Here is a 22,995-nt window from a genome sequence, read left to right as displayed (position 1 = left end):
CAAAGGTTTTTGAGAAAAAACACATTGAGTCCGTTATTGTGCAGGCCAATGACACGGCCCCAGTGTAAACTGTATAGTCAATATAAACCTCTATTGTAACACGCTGACCAAACTGGCTGTGCTCTTGTGCGTCTTGTGCGTCTGCGTGGACCATCGTGCTGCATGTTGATTTGGTCTATCCCTCATGACATGCAGGTTAAAATACCAAAACTGTGAATCAACTATATTCATATAGTTCATATCATTCACAAGCAGAAACACATGAAACATTCATGGACATTTAGCTAGCTTGCTGTTCTGAGGTAATCCTGTCCTGGGAGATAAGCATTGTGTTTTTATTTGACCTGAAATTATATATGGTCCTTTTTTCTTTTAACTGGATTTTTTATAGAATTTTGACACATTTTGAATTATTTCAAAATCGTATGTTCTCTATTGCAACAATTTACCCACAGATAAAAGGGGAAACCCCGAGTTCGTTTCCTTTATTAATCTCTCATCATCACGTTTCTTCTTCTGTGGATTTTATATGGCAGTTGGCAACCACCTTTATTAAAGGTGCATTACAGTTTCCAGCTGGACTGGAGTGTGGACCTTGTTCATCTTTCAACCCCTCCACATGGTCCTCCTAAAAACCAGTGGATGGGTTACCTGACAACATCAGGAAAAACGATGCGCACGCTTCAATGGGCCAGTAGTCCGTGTGTTGCCGTGAGTCTGGATGGCCAGATTGCTACCAACAATGAACAAGAAACTGCCATGTGGGGAATCATAAGTGGCTCGTTTCAGCTCGTTTTATCTTGTCCTTGATACCATGTCTTATTTTGAGGTGTTTTGACTGATTTCATGTCATTTAGCTAGCTGACCAACAACTGTAACAATGTAATTGAGAGATAACAAGTGCTCATTGTGAAAATGTATTTATGTTTTCAATAAACATTGGAGACTAAATATAGTTTACATGTATTCAACAATCTAAGCCAACCCCCATTGTCCCATAGCTGTGCACCTTCGGTTTTGTTGCAGCATCTCAAGCCTCTAAAACAGAACCGAGTCCTGTTCAACTAGAACCGAGTCCTGTTCAACTAGAACCGAGTCCTGTTCAACTAGAACCGAGTTCTGTTCAACTAGAACCGAGTTCTGTTCAACTAGAACCGAGTCCTGTTCAACTAGAACCACGTTCTGGTCAACTAGAACCACGTTCTGTTCAACTAGAACCACGTTCTGGTCAACTAGAACCACGTTCTGGTCAAATAGAACCACGTTCTGGTCAAATAGAATGGATGAAATTATTGAATAACGTATGTGTATATTTATTTTGAAATGCTTGTGCATGTGGCATGTTTGTTAAACAGTAAAGGCATGCTGTACTGCTGTAATGGTATTGTGATGGAGAGAACTCTATCTAACAAATTAAAACGTCATCCCCCAGAAAACATGCTGAAATTTCAAGCGGCCTTTTCAAAACAAACTCTTACACTAAAATAACATTATAATTTTCTTAATTTCACAGTATTATTCCAACCTCATAGTGTGGAAGTATATATAAAAGACAGTGGAAAATGATGTTTTTGACTGAACTGGGCCTTTAAACGAGATTAATGTCTTTAGAGCGGCTATCTAATTTACTAAACTAACGACGACAGCCTCGCCTGTAGATTAGTTTGTATCTGGGATTTGACCATCAGGACTGGCAAACTATCCAATCTAAAGAAAGATCGGGAGCGTAATGTAACTAACCAGATTATCCACATTATCCTGACCTTTCCTGACCGATGAACAGCTTTAAGGCACAATTACCTGCTTAACCCGGGTTTGTTAGATCCATGTTTTGCCGTACAAATTACAAAACCAAAAGAAAAAAAGGCAACAAAAAAATATAATTGTTTATTCTTTCAAAAACATTTGTTAATAAACACCAGTCAAATAGCCCAGTGCAGAATTAGTGTGTAGTGTGGTTTAGTGTAGTTGTGTTTGACAGTATTTCAGCGCTGTCACAAGACTGAAAGAGTTGAAAGTAATCCTGCGACAGACCTTGACTGAGCTGAAAGCCATGTCCAGGTCCCATATTCACAAAGCGTCTCACAGTAAGAGTGCTGGTCTCAGATCAGATCCTCCCCTGTCCATGTAATCTTATTCACTACAATCTAAAAAGGTTAAACTGATCCTAGGTCAGAACTCTTTCTCTGATACATAGCTTCAGGATGGACCTGTGTCACATCCCACTGCTTCTCAGTTAAATAACAGGAAGTATCCAGGTCCCGTATTCACAAAGCGTCTCACAGTAGGAGTGCTGGTCTCGGATCAGAACCTCCTCTATCCATGTAATCTTATTCACTACAATCTAAAAAGGTTAAACTGGTCCTAGATCAGAACTGACTCTAAGACGGTTTTTAATGAATACGGGGCCCAGATGAACTTGAATGTCCTACTATGTGAACCATTTGACAGCACATTCAGTTGATGGCAGCACTGGTCACCTGTTTCGAGTGACGCACTGTATTCTCCAATATTAATATTCAGCGATCAGGTCAGCCAGCTGATGGTTATGACACCATAGAAATCAGACTCGTTTCCTCTCGTCCTCTACGTAATGATGGGGTCTCCGTAAGCACAACTCTTCTCTATGGCCAGGTTGTACCAGTTACCTTTCCCTCCTTTATAAGCACTGGTTACGATCCTCGCCCAGCCGTACTCTCCCTGCAAAACACAAAACAAAACACTGTGTTAGCCTCCGCGGATACCTCCCCCGTTAGCCTCCGCGGATACATCATAAATGTATAGATGAGTAAAAGACAAAGGTTGTCCCTAATCTATAAAATCATCCAAAACAGGATCAACAGAAAGGGAAGCTCATACACTACATGACCAAAAGGATGTGGACACCTGCACGTCAAACATCTCATTCCAAAATCATGGGCATTAATATGGAGTTGGTCCCCCCTTTGCTGCTATAACAGCCTCCACTCTTCTGGGAAGGCTTTCCACTAGATGTTGGAACATTGCTGCTATAATAGCCTCCACTCTTCTGGGAAGGCTTTCCACTAGATGTTGGAACATTGCTGCGGGAACTTGCTTCCATTCATCCACAAGAGCATTAGTGAGGTCGGGCACTGATGTTGGGCAATTAAGCCTGGCTCGCAGTTGGCGTTCCAATTCATCCCAAAGGTGTTCAACGGGGTTGAGGTCAGGGCTCTGTGCAGGCCAGTCAAGTTCCTTCACACTGATCTTGACACACCATTTCTGTATGAACCTCGCTTTATGCACAGGGGCATTGTTCATGCTGAAACAGGAAAGAGCTTTCCCCAAACTGTTGCCACAAAGTTGGAAGCACAGAATCATCTAGAATGTCATTGTATGCTGTAGCATTTAATAATTTCCCTTCACTGGAACTAAGGGGCCTAGCCCGAACCATGAAGAACAGCCCCAGACCATTATTCCTCCTCCACCAAACTTTACAGTTGGCACTATGCATTGGGGCAGGTAGCGTGCTCCAAACGCAAAACCAGATTCGCCCGTCGGACTGCCACATGGTGAAGCGGGATATACACGGCTGTGACTATAACTGAAGAGAATTCTCTTGGGAGGTAATACGGTCGGCATTTGATTGTGAGGTATTCTAGGTCGGGTGAACAAAATGACTTGATTTTCTGTACATTACCACATTCACACCATGAGTAGTTAATCATGAAACATTCACCCCCGCTTTTCTTCTTCCCGGAGAGTTCTTTATTCCTGTCTGTGTGATGTACTGAGAACCCAGCTGGCTGTATGGATGGGTACAGTATATCCAGAGAGAGCCATGTTCTCGTTGAAAACAGAGTATGTTACAATCCCTGATGTCTCTCTGGAAGGAGATCCTCGCCCTGAGCTTGTCTACTTTATTATCCAGAGCCTGAACATTAGCAAGTAATATACTCGGAAGCGGTGGATGGTGTGCCTGCCTCCTGAGTCAGACTAGAAGTCCACTCCGAATACCTCTTCTCCCCCAGCGGACTCTTGGAGCAGCCTTTGGAATAAGTTCAATTGCCCTGGGGGGGGGTACAAACAAATGATCCACTTCGCCGGTGGTGTTTTGGAGCACAAAAAAACAAAATACTGCGAAGTTGCTTAGGAGTTAGAAGCAGAGCTGCCATGTCTGTTGGCGCCATCTTGTTTAACCTGTTAGTGATCACTTCACGCCCCCATCCCTTTATCGGGATCGATTTGACAACATCCAGTGAAATTGCAGAGCGCCAAATTCAAACTACAGAAATATCAATATTCACGAAAATATAAGTGTAATACATCAAAATAAAGCTTAACTTCTTGTTAATCCAGCCGCAGTGTCAGATTTCAAAAAGGCTTTACGGCGAAAGCAGACCATGCGATTATCTGAGGACAGCGCCCCGCATACAAACACATGAAAATAATTTTCAACCAGGCAGGTGGCGACACAAAAGTCAGAAATAACGATATAATAAATGCCTTACCATTGAAGATCTTCTTCTGTTGGCATTCAAATGTCCCAGAAACATCACAAATGGTCCTTTTGTTCGATAATGTCCTTCTTTATATCCCCAAAATGTATATTTATTTGGCGCGTTTGACTCAGAAATACACCGGTTCCAACAAGCCCAACATGACTACAAAGTATCTAATAAGTTACCTGTAAACTTGGTCCAAACATTTCAAACAACGTTCCTAATCCAACCTCAGGTATCCTAAAATGTAAATAATCGATAACATTTAAGACGGGATAAACTGTTTCGAATACCGGATAAAAACAACGTGAAGCGCGCTCCAGTTCACGTGCACCAAAAGACTAAAGCCCTTCAGAGTGACACCTACTAAGAACAGCCCTACTTCTTCATTTCTCAAAAGAAAAACATCGAACAATTTCTAAAGACTGTTGACATCTAGTGGAAACCATAGGAACTGCAACCAGGTTCCTATTAAAATAGGGCTTCCCATAGAATCCCAATGGAAAACACAGTGACCTCAATTCGTTTTTTCCCTGGATGGTTTGTCCTCGGGGTTTCGCCTGCCAAATCAGTTCTGTTATACTCACAGACATTATTTTAACAATTGTAGAAACTTTAGAGTGTTTTCTATCCAAATCGACCAATTATGTGCATATCCTAGCTTCTGGGCCTGAGTAACAGGCAGTTTACTTTGGGCACGCTTTTCATCCAGATGTGAAAATACTGCCCCCTATCCCTAATTAAGCTATTCACTTTCTGTACAATAGAACATGTTTAAACCCAGACATCTTTTCGGGAACGTTAAAAGTCACTGAACTCTTCAGTAACACCATTCTACTGTCAGTGTTTGTCTATGGAGATTGCATGGCGGTGTGCTTGATTTTATACACCTGTCAGCAACGGGTGTGGCTGAAATAGCTGAATCCACTAATTTAAAGGAGTGTGCACATACTTTTGTATATATTGTGTATGTTGTCCAGTCTTTCAATAAGTAAATATTCCATACAAGTGTAATAATGAATGTATTGTACAAGAGAGACTAACCCAAGGCTCTCCCCAGGAGTTGCGGACCACCCAGTACTCTGTCCCGTCCTCCGCCACCCCCCAGCCTGCTACTGAGATGATATGGTTCATTAGAGACAAAGGGTGGAACTCGGCAAACACACCACCACGATACGCCTCCAGGCCCTTCGTAGCCATCACGCCACAGCTGAGGAGAGAACAGAACAATAGCCACAATGTGAGAATGAGGTTTATCAAAAGAAAGAACAATTAAAAACACAAGTTACAAAGGACATTTTACTACATGTATTACATATACACATTACTCGCTTTATACATTTGAACAACACTCAAGGCTAAAATAGGGCATTTTGTTGATATCAAAAAGATTGTATCATTTTGAGATTCAAAAAGGGAAACTCCTATTTTCTACTTCCTGATTTAAAAAAAAACGATCTCACCTGATAGGCCCGTTGGTGTATATCTCAGCCTTCATCTGGTTTCGTCCGGACACCTCCCCGTAGTCTCCTACCTTCCACAGGGTGTAGTTCTGCACCACAGCACACGCATCAGAGGAACACGTCCCACACTGGTTGAACAGCTCACACTCTGCAGAACATAGAGATCACTGGTTGAACAGCACGCACTGTAGAACATAGAGATTACTGGTTGAACAGCTCACACTCTGCAGAACATAGAGATCACTGGTTGAACAGCTCACACTCTGCAGAACATAGAGATCACTGGTTGAACAGCTCACACTCTGCAGAACATAGAGATCACTGGTTGAACAGCTCACACTCTGTAGAACATAGAGATCACTGGTTGAACAGCTCACACTCTGTAGAACATAGAGATCACTGGTTGAACAGCTCACACTCTGTAGAACATAGAGATCACTGGTTGAACAGCTCACACTCTGTAGAACATAGAGATCACTGGTTGAACAGCTCACACTCTGTAGAACATAGAGATCACTGGTTGAACAGCTCACACTCTGTAGAACATAGAGATCACTGGTTGAACAGCTCACACTCTGTAGAACATAGAGATCACTGGTTGAACAGCTCACACTCTGTAGAACATAGAGATCACTGGTTGAACAGCTCACACTCTGTAGAACATAGAGATCACTGGTTGAACAGCTCACAATGTAGAAGATAGAGATCACTGGTTGAACAGCTCACACTCTGCAGAACATAGAGATCACTGGTTGAACAGCTCACACTCTGTAGAACATAGAGATCACTGGTTGAACAGCTCACACTCTGTAGAACATAGAGATCACTGGTTGAACAGCTCACACTGTAGAACATAGAGATTACTGGTTGAACAGCTCACAATGTAGAAGATAGAGATCACTGGTTGAACAGCTCACAATGTAGAAGATAGAGATCACTGGTTGAACAGCTCACAATGTAGAAGATAGAGATCACTGGTTGAACAGCTCACACTGTAGAACATAGAGATTACTGGTTGAACAGCTCACAATGTAGAAGATAGAGATCACTGGTTGAACAGCTCACAATGTAGAAGATAGAGATCACTGGTTGAACAGCTCACAATGTAGAAGATAGAGATCACTGGTTGAACAGCTCACACTGTAGAACATAGAGATTACTGGTTGAACAGCTCACACTGTAGAACATAGAGATCACTGGTTGAACAGCACGCACTGTAGAACATAGAGATTACTGGTTGAACAGCTCACACTCTGCAGAACATAGAGATCACTGGTTGAACAGCTCACACACTGTAGAACATAGAGATCACTGGTTGAACAGCTCACACTGTGTAGAACATAGAGATCACAAGGGTGAGTGATGGATAATGTAATGTAAACTGCCGAAGTGTACTTGTGAATGTAAATTACGCACATGAATGAGTGACGACGCTATGAAACAAAATTTAAATGTAACAATCCATGCACCCTATTCCCCATAGTGCACTGCTTTAAACTAGTGCATACAGAAAAATAGTTAGCAAAACTAATCTCTTATCACCCAGATCCAAATCAGGAGTTATGAGGAACTAGCACAAGTCAAAACAAGATGCAGGATAAAAACCAAATGTTAAATTCCATGTTATAGGTCTTACTTTGGTTCTTAGCCTGATAGTTGTTGCATGTCTCGTCAGGGATGCCCTTCTGGTGAGCGTATTGGTACACCCCCGTGTGGTCTCCTCCGTAGCAGGACCCAGCATGGCCACAGTCTATCACGTTCTGGACAGACAGATAGGCTGATGGCCACGTACCACCACGCTTGATGTTGATACGGTCTGGGAAAAAAACCCGTCATCAAATGTATTGATATGATAGAGGCATGACTTTAAATAAGTTTATTAGGTCACTTATGATGAAAGGTTAGCCTGTAAAAATACATTTTTCTTATGCCAAAAAAATATAATACAGAGTGACATTGTAACACGGTAATTGTTCAGGGTAAGTTCATTGTTACAAAGTTGTTACATTGTAACAAGTTAATTGTTCACGTTAAGTTCATTGTTACAAAGTTGTTACATTGTAACACGGTAATTGTTCACGTTAAGTTCATTGTTACAATGTAGTTGTTACATTGTAACAAGTTAATTGTTCACGTTACGTTCATTAATGTTGTTACATTGTAACAAGTTAATTGTTTGTTAAGTTCATTGTTACAATGTTGTTGTTACATTGTAACAAGTCAGAGTGAGTTATACTAGTCCAAAAATGGTCAAATGTGTATTATTGGAGGAGTTTAATTTGGCAACATTGTAACAACATTGTAACAACATTGTACATGATTGTGGAGGAGACATTACCGGCAATCGCACTGCTAGATCCCATGGCCCAGCACGAGCCACAGTACTGTGGAATGTGTTGGTTCCTCGTGATGCTCACATAGTTTTTCCCCTCAATGTTCCTCCAGTCCCAAACTGCTGGCAGCTCAGATACATTAAGGTATTCATGTGGTCGTGGATACGTCCTGGGAAATGACAACAACAACAAACAGCTCAGATACATTAAGGTATTCATGTGGTCGTGGATACGTCCTGGGAAATGACAACAACAACAAACAGCTCAGATACATTAAGGTATTCATGTGGTCGTGGATACGTCCTGGGAAATGACAACAACAACAAACAGCTCAGATACATTAAGGTATTCATGTGGTCGTGGATACGTCCTGGGAAATGACAACAACAACAAACAGCTCAGATACATTAAGGTATTCATATAGAGTGGGCTATACAGTAGACTGGCTATACAGTAGGCTATACAGTAGGCTGGCTATACAGTATGCTGGCTATACAGTATGCTATACAGTGGGCTGGCTATACAGTGGGCTATACAGCGGGCTATACAGTAGGCTGGCTATACAGTAGGCTGGCTATACAGTAGGCTGGCTATACAGTAGGTTATACAGTAGGCTGGCTATACAGTAGGCTATACAGTAGGCTGGCTATTCAGTGGGCTATATAGTAGGCTATAGAGTGGGCTATACAGTAGACTGGCTATAGAGTGGGCTATACAGTAGACTGGCTATACAGTAGGCTGGCTATACAGTAGGCTGGCTATAGAGTGGGCTATACAGTAGACTGGCTATACAGTAGGCTGGCTATACAGTAGGCTGGCTATACAGTAGGCTATACAGTAGACTGGCTATACAGTAGTCTATACAGTAGACTGGCTATACAGTAGGCTATACAGTAGTCTGGCTATACAGTAGACTGGCTATACAGTAGACTGGCTATACAGTAGGCTATACAGTAGTCTGGCTATACAGTAGTCTGGCTATACAGTAGTCTGGCTATACAGTAGTCTACACATTAGGCTATACAGTAGTCTGGCATTACAGTAGTCTACACATTAGGCTATACAGTAGGCTGGCTATACAGTAGTCTATACAGTAGGCTAAACAGTAGGCTGGCTATACAGTAGACTTGCTATACAGTAGGCTTTACAGTGGGCTATACAGTAGACTGGCTATACAGTGGGCTGGCTATACAGTGGGCTGGCTATACAGTAGGCTGGCTATACAGTAGGCTATACACAAGGCTGGCTATACAGTGGGCTGGCTATACAGTAGGCTGGCTATACAGTGGGCTGGCTATACAGTAGGCTGGCTATACAGTAGGCTGGCTATACAGTGGGCTGGCTATACAGTGGGCTGGCTATACAGTAGGCTATACAGTAGGCTATACAGTAGGCTATACAGTGGGCTATACAGTGGGCTGGCTATACAGTAGGCTTTACAGTGGGCTATACCGTGGGCTGGCTATACAGTAGACTGGCTATACAGTAGGCTATACAGTAGACTGGCTATACAGTAGACTGGCTATACAGTAGACTGGCTATACAGTAGACTGGCTATACAGTAGTCTGGCTATACAGTAGTCTGGCTATACAGTAGTCTGGCTATACAGTAGTCTACACATTAGGCTATACAGTAGTCTGGCTTTACAGTAGTCTACACATTAGGCTATACAGTAGGCTGGCTATACAGTAGTCTATACAGTAGGCTAAACAGTAGGCTGGCTATACAGTAGACTTGCTATACAGTAGGCTTTACAGTGGGCTATACAGTAGACTGGCTATACAGTGGGCTGGCTATACAGTAGGCTATACAGTAGGCTGGCTATACAGTAGGCTATACACAAGGCTGGCTATACAGTGGGCTGGCTATACAGTAGGCTGGCTATACAGTAGGCTGGCTATACAGTAGTCTGGCTATACAGTGGGCTGGCTATACAGTAGGCTATACAGTAGGCTATACAGTGGGCTATACAGTGGGCTATACAGTGGGCTGGCTATACAGTAGGCTTTACAGTGGGCTATACCGTGGGCTGGCTATACAGTAGACTGGCTATACAGTAGGCTATACAGTAGACTGGCTATACAGTAGGCTATACAGTAGACTGGCTATACAGTAGGCTATACAGTAGACTATACAGTAGACTATACAGTAGACTGGCTATACAGTAGGCTATACAGTAGACTATACAGTAGACTGGCTATACAGTAGGCTATACAGTAGGCTGGCTATACAGTATGCTGGCTATACAGTATGCTATACAGTAGGCTGGCTATACAGTGGGCTATACAGCGGGCTATACAGTAGGCTGGCTATACAGTAGGCTGGCTATACAGTAGGTTATACAGTAGGCTGGCTATTCAGTGGGCTATATAGTAGGCTATAGAGTGGGCTATACAGTAGACTGGCTATAGAGTGGGCTATACAGTAGACTGGCTATACAGTAGGCTGGCTATACAGTAGGCTGGCTATACAGTAGTCGCTGGCTATACAGTAGGCTATACAGTAGACTGGCTATACAGTAGTCTATACAGTAGACTGGCTATACAGTAGGCTATACAGTAGACTGGCTATACAGTAGGCTGGCTATACAGTAGGCTGGCTATACAGTAGGCTATACAGTAGTCTGGCTATACAGTAGTCTGGCTATACAGTAGTCTGGCTATACAGTAGTCTACACATTAGGCTATACAGTAGTCTGGCTTTACAGTAGTCTACACATTAGGCTATACAGTAGGCTGGCTATACAGTAGTCTATACAGTAGGCTAAACAGTAGGCTGGCTATACAGTAGACTGGCTATACAGTAGGCTTTACAGTGGGCTATACAGTAGACTGGCTATACAGTAGGCTGGCTATACAGTAGGCTATACAGTGGGCTGGCTATACAGTAGGCTATACACAAGGCTGGCTATACAGTGGGCTGGCTATACAGTAGGCTGGCTATACAGTAGGCTGGCTATACAGTAGGCTGGCTATACAGTGGGCTATACAGTAGGCTATACAATAGGCTATACAGTAGGCTATACAGTGGGCTATACAGTGGGCTGGCTATACAGTAGGCTTTACAGTGGGCTATACCGTGGGCTGGCTATACAGTAGACTGGCTATACAGTAGGCTATACAGTAGACTGGCTATACAGTAGGCTATACAGTAGACTGGCTATACAGTAGACTGGCTATACAGTAGACTGGCTATACAGTAGGCTATACAGTAGACTATACAGTAGACTGGCTATACAGTAGGCTATACAGTAGGCTGGCTATACAGTAGGCTATACAGTAGACTGGCTATACAGTGGGCTATACAGTAGACTGGCTATACAGTAGGCTGGCTATACAGTAGGCTATACAGTAGGCTGGCTATACAGTAGACTATACACAAGGCTGGCTATACAGTAGGCTGGCTATACAGTAGGCTGGCTATACAGTGGGCTGGCTATACAGTGGGCTGGCTATACAGTGGGCTGGCTATACAGTAGTCTACACATTAGGCTATACAGTAGGCTGGCTATACAGTAGGCTATACAGTAGGCTATACAGTGGGCTATACAGTAGACTGGCTATACAGTAGGCTTTACAGTGGGCTATACCGTGGGCTGGCTATACAGTAGGCTGGCTATACAGTAGGCTATACAGTGGGCTGGCTATACAGTAGGCTATACAGTAGGCTGGCTATACAGTAGGCTATACAGTAGACTGGCTATACAGTAGGCTGGCTATACAGTAGGCTGGCTATACAGTAGGCTATACACAAGGCTGGCTATACAGTAGCCTGGCTATACAGTAGGCTGGCTATACAGTAGGCTGGCTATACAGTAGGCTATACAGTGGGCTATACAGTAGGCTGGCTATACAGTGGGCTGGCTATACAGTGGGCTGGCTATACAGTGGGCTGGCTATACAGTGGGCTGGCTATACAGTGGGCTGGCTATACAGTAGGCTATACAGTAGGCTGGCTATACAGTGGGCTATACAGTAGGCTGGCTATACAGTGGGCTATACAGTAGGCTGGCTATACAGTGGGCTATACAGTAGGTTGGCTATACTGTAGCATACAGTAGACTGGCTATACAGTGGGCTATACAGTAGCCTATACAGTGGGCTGGCTATACAGTATGCTGGCTATACAGTGGGCTGGCTATACAGTGGGCTGGCTATACAGTAGGCTGGCTATACAGTAGGCTGGCTATACAGTAGGCTATACAGTAGGCTGGCTATACAGTGGGCTATACAGTAGGCTGGCTATACAGTGGGCTATACAGTAGGTTGGCTATACTGTAGCATACAGTAGACTGGCTATACAGTGGGCTATACAGTAGACTGGGTATACAGTGGGCTATACGGTAGCCTATACAGTGGGCTGGCTACACAGTAGGCTGGCTACACAGTAGGCTATACGAAGTACATTTTCTTATAAATATAACTTTGCTATGTGCTTCTAAGAAAATGTACTTCCTGAGTCTTTCGCGCTGCTGGGCTGGTGTGAATAAACCTAGGCTGCATTACACACTGCAATGGATGTTTCAACCCTGATCCCCAGCCTGCTCTTCTCTTCCTGATAAAAAAACGTTTTTTTGTGTGTGTGTGTGTGCTCCTTATTAACCAATGGCTGTAGGTCTACAGTGGCAGTTCAAGAGGAGAGTCAAAAGGTTTCATCTGAAAATAATGTTTGATTAGGCCTAGTCCCAAAACATACACTTGGGTTATTGAGTTATTGACCCCGTAATGCAGTTATTGACCCCGTAATGCAGTTATTGACCCCGTAATGCAGTTATTGTACCCGTAATGCAGTTATTGTACCCGTAATGCAGTTATTGACCCCGTAATGCAGTTATTGACCCCGTAATGCAGTTATTGACCCCGTAATGCAGTTATTGTACCCATAATGCAGTTATTGTACCCATAATGCAGTTATTGTACCCATAATGCAGTTATTGTACCCATAATGCAGTTATTGTACCCATAATGCAGTTATTGACCTCATAATAAGCCAGATTCGAGAAAGCGACATTGCGATGCTCTATATCTTGCGTACGGACTAGCTAGAACCAGATGTTCTGTTCCGTTTGAGAAGGAAAACGTAAAGATGAAAACCGGAGGTCAACTTTATAAAATAAAAAAAATAAAAAAAACTTGCAACTACTATAATTGATTTTAATAAAAATATGTTTCTTGTCCATGATGCATTTACCAGAGTTATTGTCCTCACAATAAGCCAGATTCTAGAAAGTTACATTGTGATGCTGAAGCAGCAGCAGCTGCAGCCACAACCAATCAGAAATTGACAGCTCATGGTGCTGAAAGTAGGCAAATTCGAGAAGGCATGATTCATTTAAAACAGTCTTCATTTTAATTAGACTCTACTAACAACAAGAGGGCTTTGTGTTGGAGCCTATTTCCACCTATTTCTTCATTGCTGCAGGGACTTGCTCCATTCATCCACAAGAGCATTAGTGAGATCGGGCACAGTCGGTGAGATTGGCTCGCAGTCGGCGTTCCAATTCATCCCAAAGGTGTTCGATGGGGTTGAGGTCAGAGCTCTGTGCAGGCCAGTCAATGGTCTTCCACACTGATCTCGACAAACCATTTCAGAATGGACCTCGCTTTGTGCATGGGGGCATTGTCATGCAGAAACAGGAAAGGGCCTGTCACCAACGGCTGTGGCTGAAATAGCTGAATCCACTAATTTGAAGGGGTGTCCACATACTGCTGTGTATATATATAGTGAAGCTGGGAAAGACGTGACTCCGATGCATATGGGAATATCATTGTTTAGTTTATTTGACATTGAGGCTGAGCTACAACCTTCGATAGCCGAGGAGAAGAAAAAAATAGACTTTGCTTGGGAAGTAATCTAATTCTGTCATTTTCAATTGATTAAGCTAGTCACTTTGTGTACAATAGAAGATGTTTAAACCCAGACAGCTTTTAGGAAAACACATGTGACCTTCTCTCATTGGGTTAAACCACAAGAAGAAGAACAACCAGCAGTTAATTAAAGCCCTACTCTGTCTGGGGTGGAAAGGTAAAGCCCTACTCTGTCTGGGGTGGAAAGGTAAAGCCCTACGCTGTCTGGGGTGGAAAGGTAAAGCCCTACGCTGTCTGGGGTGGAAAGGTAAAGCCCTACTCTGTCTGGGGTGGAAAGGTAAAGCCCTACGCTGTCTGGGGTGGAAAGGTAAAGCCCTACGCTGTCTGGGGTGGAAAGGTAAAGCCCTACGCTGTCTGGGGTGGAAAGGTAAAGCCCTACGCTGTCTGGGGTGGAAAGGTAAAGCCCTACGCTGTCTGGGGTGGAAAGGTAAAGCCCTACGCTGTCTGGGGTGGAAAGGTAAAGCCCTACGCTGTCTGGGGTGGAAAGGTAAAGCCCTACGCTGTCTGGGGTGGAAAGGTAAAGCCCTACGCTGTCTGGGGTGGAAAGGTAAAGCCCTACGCTGTCTGGGGTGGAAAGGTAAAGCCCTACGCTGTCTGGGGTGGAAAGGTAAAGCCCTACGCTGTCTGGGGTGGAAAGGTAAAGCCCTACGCTGTCTGGGGTGGAAAGGTAAAGCCCTACGCTGTCTGGGGTGGAAAGGTAAAGCCCTACGCTGTCTGGGGTGGAAAGGTAAAGCCCTACGCTGTCTGGGGTGGAAAGGTAAAGCCCTACGCTGTCTGGGGTGGAAAGGTAAAGCCCTACGCTGTCTGGGGTGGAAAGGTAAAGCCCTACGCTGTCTGGGGTGGAAAGGTAAAGCCCTACGCTGTCTGGGGTGGAAAGGTAAAGCCCTACGCTGTCTGGGGTGGAAAGGTAAAGCCCTACGCTGTCTGGGGTGGAAAGGTAAAGCCCTACGCTGTCTGGGGTGGAAAGGTAAAGCCCTACGCTGTCTGGGGTGGAAAGGTAAAGCCCTACGCTGTCTGGGGTGGAAAGGTAAAGCCCTACGCTGTCTGGGGTGGAAAGGTAAAGCCCTACGCTGTCTGGGGTGGAAAGGTAAAGCCCTACGCTGTCTGGGGTGGAAAGGTAAAGCCCTACGCTGTCTGGGGTGGAAAGGTAAAGCCCTACGCTGTCTGGGGTGGAAAGGTAAAGCCCTACGCTGTCTGGGGTGGAAAGGTAAAGCCCTACGCTGTCTGGGGTGGAAAGGTAAAGCCCTACGCTGTCTGGGGTGGAAAGGTAAAGCCCTACGCTGTCTGGGGTGGAAAGGTAAAGCCCTACGCTGTCTGGGGTGGAAAGGTAAAGCCCTACGCTGTCTGGGGTGGAAAGGTAAAGCCCTACGCTGTCTGGGGTGGAAAGGTAAAGCCCTACTCTGTCTGGGGTGGAAAGGTAAAGCCCTACTCTGTCTGGGGTGGAAAGGTAAAGCCCTACTCTGTCTGGGGTGGAAAGGTAAAGCCCTACTCTGTCTGGGGTGGAAAGGTAAAGCCCTACTCTGTCTGGGGTGGAAAGGTAAAGCCCTACTCTGTCTGGGGTGGAAAGGTAAAGCCCTACTCTGTCTGGGGTGGAAAGGTAAAGCCCTACTCTGTCTGGGGTGGAAAGGTAAAGCCCTACTCTGTCTGGGGTGGAAAGGTAAAGCCCTACTCTGTCTGGGGTGGAAAGGTAAAGCCCTACTCTGTCTGGGGTGGAAAGGTAAAGCCCTACTCTGTCTGGGGTGGAAAGGTAAAGCCCTACTCTGTCTGGGGTGGAAAGGTAAAGCCCTACTCTGTCTGGGGTGGAAAGGTAAAGCCCTACTCTGTCTGGGGTGGAAAGGTAAAGCCCTACTCTGTCTGGGGTGGAAAGGTAAAGCCCTACTCTGTCTGGGGTGGAAAGGTAAAGCCCTACTCTGTCTGGGGTGGAAAGGTAAAGCCCTACTCTGTCTGGGGTGGAAAGGTAAAGCCCTACTCTGTCTGGGGTGGAAAGGTAAAGCCCTACTCTGTCTGGGGTGGAAAGGTAAAGCCCTACTCTGTCTGGGGTGGAAAGGTAAAGTCCTACTCTGTCTGGGGTGGAAAGGTAGGCCCTACTCTGTCTGGGGTGGAAAGGTAGGCCCTACTCTGTCTGGGGTGGAAAGGTAGGCTTAACTTCTGAAAGTACCATGCTCAGATTCCTAATGACGTCTCAGATAAAATGATTTTCAAACAAGGACAGTTTTGTTGTAAACAAGACAGACTGATTTGACCTTGGAGAAATAATGATGAGATGAACACATAGGACTATCTCTGTCCGTTCTCTCTCTGTCCGTTCTCTCTCTGTCCGTTCTCTCTCTGTCCGTTCTCTCTCTGTCCGTTCTCTCTCTGTCCGTTCTCTCTCTGTCCATTCTCTCTCTGTCCATTCTCTCTCTGTCCATTCTCTCTCTGTCCATTCTCTCTCTGTCCATTCTCTCTCTGTCCATTCTTAGCCTGTAACTCCTGTCATTTGTGTGGTATTTTTATACATATTCTGTTAATATGTTAAATTATGTAGACTTGCATGAAATGTTCACAAAAGGCCATTTTTTCTTGGATCTGCAAATACGATGATAGATTCATGCAATGCTTTTACTATAAAAGATCTTTCCACCCCTACTCTTGTCCACTGTGGTCTGTGAACCCACAACCTTTTGGCCCGCAGCCCTGTGAGCCATCAAAATTCCTGCCATGTAATGCTTACAAGAGGAAGAACAGTTTATAAAATGGCATATCTAAGGCTCTGGTCTGTACAAGAAGTGAGGGTAAACGGTAGACATGTTATCCGCTATGCACTTCCTGTTTTAATTATTATTTTGAGTATAGGGGAGGGTCACTTTTCTTTTTTTTTCCCCAAGCGTTCAGGTAGAGTTTGCTAAAATATACTGAACAAAAATATAAAAAACGCAACGTGCCAATTTCAACGATTTTACTAAGTTACAATTCATATAAGGAAATCAGTCAAAAGAAATAAATTCATTAGGCCCTAATCTATGGATTTCACATGACTGGGCAGGCATGCAGCCATAGGTGGGCCTGGGAAGACATAGGCCCACCCACTTGGAAGCCAGGCCCATCCATTGAGGAACCAGGCCCAGCCAATTAGAATTTGTTTTCCCCCCCACAAAAGGGCTTTATTACAGACAGAAATACTCCTCAATTGAATCAGCTGTTGGTGTGGCTGGTCTCAGACGATCCCGCAGGTGAAGAAGCAGGAAGTGGAGGTTACAGGGCTCTCATTATTCCATGTTTCCCACGTACAGAAGTGTTGGTAAACCATGCTGCGTGCGATCATTTCTAAGCAAAGTGTGGGATTTATCAATTTGTACTTATACTTGAGAATGTGTGTAAATTTAAGCACACCTGTCGACCGTGCGTACGCACAGCACCTTGTGGTAGAAAACTCAAACTGCCGTAATGAAATACCATCCACCAAATGGAGAACAGATTAACATACTGGACCAAATCATAAACTATGAAGACAAAAGATAATACATTAATAGTTTATTCATGTATTTATTTTATAGACACTTAAGCTACTAATAGTTTATCAAATTCATAAACATGAAACCATTTAAGTCTAATTCAATAATAAAGTAAATTAGAAAGACAGTGGAATGTAAGGTTGGAGGAAATTTTGTTAAATAATGTAAAAAGGCAACACTGTGACTTGTCCAAAATGGCAAATCTTGCATTTCTGGAGGACGTGGCACAAGCTGCATTACACAGGGAGTTTTTAATGAGCGTGCAGATTTTTTGTTGTTGTTGCTGAGAGCGACGCATGGCTTATTAATAGATTTAGTTTTCCAAGACATATTTTATTGAATCTCTGCAACCAAACTCTCTCCAGTATTAGAAAGGGAGATGAAACGTACCAATACCATACCCAAGTCCTCTCCACCTTGGGATTTCTGGCCACTGGAACATTCCAACGGGAGATTGTGGATCGCTCTGGCATTTCACAACCAACCATGAGCCGAATATATTGCCTGCAGTCCTTCATGGTATTATTTCATTGACCCACAATACATACAGTTTCCGTACACTGCTGTGCAACAGGCCAGAGTGAAAAGGGATTTCCATACCGTAGCTGGATTTACCAAATGTCATTGAAGCAATGGACTGCACCCACATCACAATAAAAACACCATCGTTGAACAAATTCAACTTTGTCAACAGAAAAAGTTTCCATTCTGTCAATTTGCAGGTCATCTGTGATTCACATTTGGCTTTCGTTGAATGTAGTGGCCAAACGGCCAGGTGGGAAACATGATTAATTCATTGTGCAGAACAGTTCAGTAGGACCTTAACCTCCAGGAAGGAGCTGTTGAGGATGGATAGCTTATGTTTTATTAGCAAGCTTTTATTTGTCATGTTAGACCTCTACTAGGAAACAATAGGTTGTGTTCATAACTGCAGGAGACCGGGGCTACCCATTAAAAACATGGCTGATGACTCCCCTCACAAACCCCCTCAAACCAACAAGAGGCTAGGTACAACCAAGCCCACGCAAGCATAAGAACAGTGAAGCGCACCATAGGCCTGCTGAAAGGGCGTTGGCTGTGCTTGTCTGGGACAGGAAGCACACTGCAATACCAGCCTAGCAAGGTTTGCCTCTGAAATGACATTCCTTCAAAATGCCATTACGTTAATGTAATACAAATGTGAAAATGTATTTTTAGGTTTGCTACGTTGTCAAGGATTGCAGTGTGCTCCACAACATTGAAAGAACTTGTTGATTGTGTCAAACATGTGAGACAATAAATTCTGGTGCAATGTAAATGTGTTTTCCTTGTCGATTTGATTACAATATTTGGAAGAACAGATAGCTAACACCGTTGTATGATAAAGTCCTCAGTGCCAGGGCTATGGGTGGTGGGAAACACTCCCTGTCAGGCATTGCCTCATCGGGTCTGGGTGGATCATTCAGTGGAATGACATTTTTGATTGCAATGATTGATTTCTCTCTTTCTCTCTCTCAGGCCATTGCATACATTCTCCAGCTGCTGTTTGAGTCCAATAATTGATGTGTTGATCTCTTCTTGTTGTTTCAGGACTGAGTCAGTCAAAACATGCGGCACACCTGAAGCACTCGCCAAAGGGGGACACCCTTCTTGTACCCTCCTTCTTGTAGGCCTGGGATGGCTGAGGGGTCAGTTGATGTTTTGTTATATATAATAAAGCTTGACTTACCATCAGATGGTTTGTCTGGTATTCAGGGTCTGGGAGAGGGTCCTCACTACCACCATCAGTTGGTGTGTCTGGTATTCAGGGTCTGGGAGAGGGTCCTCACTACCACCATCAGTTGGTGTGTCTGGTATTCAGGGTCTGGGAGAGGGTCCTCACTACCACCATCAGTTGGTGTGTCTGGTATTCAGGGTCTGGGAGAGGGTCCTCACTACCACCATCAGTTGGTGTGTCTGGTATTCAGGGTCTGGGAGAGGGTCCTCACTACCACCATCAGTTGGTGTGTCTGGTATTCAGGGTCTGGGAGAGGGTCCTCACTACCACCATCAGTTGGTGTGTCTGGTATTCAGGGTCTGGGAGAGGGTCCTCACTACCACCATCAGTTGGTGTATCTGGTATTCAGGGTCTGGGAGAGGGTCCTCACTACCACCATCAGTTGGTGTATCTGGTATTCAGGGTCTGGGAGAGGGTCCTCACTACCACCATCAGTTGGTGTGTCTGGTATTCAGGGTCTGGGAGAGGGTCCTCACTACCACCATCAGTTGGTGTATCTGGTATTCAGGGTCTGGGAGAGGGTCCTCACTACCACCATCAGTTGGTGTGTCTGGTATTCAGGGTCTGGGAGAGGGTCCTCACTACCACCATCAGTTGGTGTATCTGGTATTCAGGGTCTGGGAGAGGGTCCACAGTAACACCATCAGATGGTGTGTCTGGTATTCAGGGTCTGGGAGAGGGTCCTCACTACCACCATCAGTTGGTGTATCTGGTATTCAGGGTCTGGGAGAGGGTCCTCACTACCACCATCAGATGGTGTGTCTGGTATTCCTTCAGGGTCTGGGAGAGGGTCCTCAGTACCACCATCAGTTGGTGTGTCTGGTATTCAGGGTCTGGGAGAGGGTCCTCACTACCACCATCAGTTGGTGTGTCTGGTATTCAGGGTCTGGGAGAGGGTCCTCACTACCACCATCAGATGGTGTGTCTGGTATTCAGGGTCTGGGAGAGGGTCCTCACTACCACCATCAGATGGTGTGTCTGGTATTCAGGGTCTGGGAGAGGGTCCACAGTAACACCATCAGATGGTGTGTCTGGTATTCAGGGTCTGGGAGAGGGTCCTCACTACCACCATCAGATGGTGTGTCTGGTATTCCTTCAGGGTCTGGGAGAGGGTCCTCAGTACCACCATCAGTTGGTGTATCTGGTATTCAGGGTCTGGGAGAGGGTCCTCACTACCACCATCAGTTGGTGTGTCTGGTATTCAGGGTCTGGGAGAGGGTCCTCACTACCACCATCAGTTGGTGTATCTGGTATTCCTTCAGGGTCAGGGAGAGGGTCCTCAGTACCATCATCAGATGGTGTGTCTGGTATTCCTTCAGGGTCTGGGAGAGGGTCCTCACTACCACCATCAGATGGTGTGTCTGGTATTCCTTCAGGGTCTGGGAGAGGGTCCTCAGTACCACCATCAGATGGTGTGTCTGGTATTCCTTCAGGGTCTGGGAGAGGGTCCTCAGTACCACCATCAGTTGGTGTGTCTGGTATTCCTTCAGGGTCTGGGAGAGGGTCCTCATTACCACCATCAGTTGGTGTGTCTGGTATTCCTTCAGGGTCAGGGAGAGGTTCCTCAGTACCACCATCAGATGGTGTGTCTGGTATTCCTTCAGGGTCTGGGAGAGGGTCCTCAGTACCACCATCAGATGGTGTGTCTGGTATTCCTTCAGGGTCTGGGAAAGGGTCCTCAGTATCACAAATGATGCCACACACTGAGGTCTCTCCAATTACTGTGCCAATGTGCTGGTCCATAGCAGACAGTGAAGAGTCACTCTGCCCTTCTCCCGTTGCACTTATACCATAATTTTATTTTATGTTTTCAAATCAAACCATTTCTTTTTACATTTCTTTAACTGTTCTGCACTCAGATGAGGCAGACTTTACCACAACTCTAACCTGCTCCCAAGTAATATTTTTTTAATCTTATTTGTCAAGCCATTGCTGAGGGCTCCAAAAAGTATTGTTTTGCTTCCACTTTCGGTGAAAAGTTATATTTCTGCGTCCGCAAAGAAACTTTTTTGTACTTGCGAACATTATACATTTTCTTAGATAATTTAGAAGCTTTTCTATGCAACGTTGGTAAATGAGAGCCCTGGGCTGGCGTGGTTACACATGGTCTGCAGTTGGGAGGGCGGTTGTAGGCGGCATATGGCAGAGAAAGAAACATGAAATTATCTGGCAACAGCTCTGGTGGACATTCCTGCAGTCAACATGCCAATTTCACACTCCCTCAAACAGTTTGACATCTGTGGCATTGTGTTGTGTGACAAAACTGCACATTTTAGAGTGGCCTTTTATTGTCCCCAGCACAAGGTGCACCTGTGTAATGATCATGCTGTATAATCAGCTTCTTGATATGCCACACCTGTCAGGTGGATGAATTATCTTGGCAAAGGAGAAATGCTCACGAACTGGGATGTAAACAAATTTGTGCACATTGATAATTTCTGTGATCTATTACTTCAGCTCATGAAACATGGGAACAACACTTAACATTTATATTTTTGTTCAGTACATATTTTGCTAAAGGGATGGCCATTTAATTGAATGGGTCCAATTTTCTCAATGTAACCCTTATTATAAATAACATTCAGTCTCTTATGTAACTTCACAGTAGTCTAGTGAGAAAAATCTTTGCGGTGACTTTCTTCTTTCTAAAAGTATCTCTGATCAACGACCACTTACTTGACAGATGTAGAACTACCGTCCCGGATAGGTTTGTAACATGCTCCTAGCGTACTCAGGAAATCGCTATCCGCTGCGTCCAAAATGAACAATACGTTGGATAAAAATGACAACGTAAACATTGTGACAGCTGACGCCATGTTGCTGTACTTCTTCTTCGTTGATATGTTTAATGCGCGTCTATGCTGTAAAGGCGAACCGGTGCCACCTAGCGTCACGGCTTGTAACTATAAACAATCTTATTCAGGTTTTATTTCTGCCCTATTACCGTTCACTAGACGTTTATACTGTTCATTGCTTATTTACAGTGGTGTAAAGTACTTAAGTAAAATTACTTTAACGTACTACTTAAGTCATTTTTTGGGGTATCTGTACTTTATTTTACTATTTATATTTTTTGACTGCTTTTACTTTTACTTCACTACTTCCTTAAAGAGAATTATGTACGTTTTACTTTTCCCTGACACCCAAAAGTACTCGTTACATTTTGAATGCTTAGCAGGACAGGAAAATGGTCCAATTCAAACACTTATCAAGAGAACATCCCTGGTCCTCCCTACTGCCTCTGATCTGGTGGACTCACTAAACAGAGAACATCCCTGGTCATCCCTACTGCCTCTGATCTGGAGGACTCACTAAACAGAGAACATCCCTGGTCATCTCTACTGCCTCTGATCTGGAGGACTCACTAAACAGAGAACATCCCTGGTCATCCCTGCTGCCTCTGATCTGGAGGACTCACTAAACAGAGAACATCCCTGGTCATCCCTACTGCCTCTGATCTGGAGGACTCACTAAACAGAGAACATCCCTGGTCATCCCTACTGCCTCTGATCTGGTGGACTCACTAAACAGAGAACATCCCTGGTCATCCCTACTGACTCTGATCTGGTGGACTCACTAAACAGAGAACATCCCTGGTCATCGCTACTGCCTCTGATC

General features: G+C 44.5%; 1 protein-coding gene across 1 annotated transcript; it reads right to left on the bottom strand.

Moving 5' to 3' along the window:
• Nucleotides 1-1,872: 1,872 nt before the first annotated feature.
• Nucleotides 1,873-22,236, bottom strand: LOC106569716 (cathepsin Z). The gene is made up of 6 exons (XM_014141287.3): nucleotides 22,054-22,236; nucleotides 8,265-8,428; nucleotides 7,563-7,742; nucleotides 5,927-6,074; nucleotides 5,508-5,673; nucleotides 1,873-2,700 (listed from the first exon to the last, which is right to left on the bottom strand). The coding sequence occupies exons 1-6, from the start codon at nucleotides 22,191-22,193 to the stop codon at nucleotides 2,587-2,589; spliced, it is 912 nt and encodes a 303-aa protein (XP_013996762.1). The 5' UTR covers nucleotides 22,194-22,236; the 3' UTR covers nucleotides 1,873-2,586.
• Between the last annotated feature and the right edge of the window lie 759 nt (nucleotides 22,237-22,995).

The sequence above is a fragment of the Salmo salar genome, chromosome 14, assembly GCF_965601325.2.
Source record: "Salmo salar chromosome 14, fSalSal1, whole genome shotgun sequence".
Taxonomy (NCBI): Eukaryota; Metazoa; Chordata; class Actinopteri; order Salmoniformes; family Salmonidae; genus Salmo; species Salmo salar.
Note: the sequence above shows the minus strand (reverse complement) of the source record. Positions and strands in the feature narration are given on the sequence as shown.

Coding starts and splice junctions, on each gene's coding strand:
- LOC106569716 (XM_014141287.3), bottom strand. CDS start 22,193: ATGGCGTCAGCTGTCACAATGTTTACGTTGTCATTTTTATCCAACGTA. Junction 7,743..8,264: donor ATCTAGCAGTGCGATTGCCG/GTAATGTCTCCT, acceptor TTTTTTTCCCAG/ACCGTATCAACATCAAGCGT. Junction 2,701..5,507: donor ACTCCTGGGGAGAGCCTTGG/GTTAGTCTCTCT, acceptor TGTGTTTTGCAG/GGAGAGTACGGCTGGGCGAG.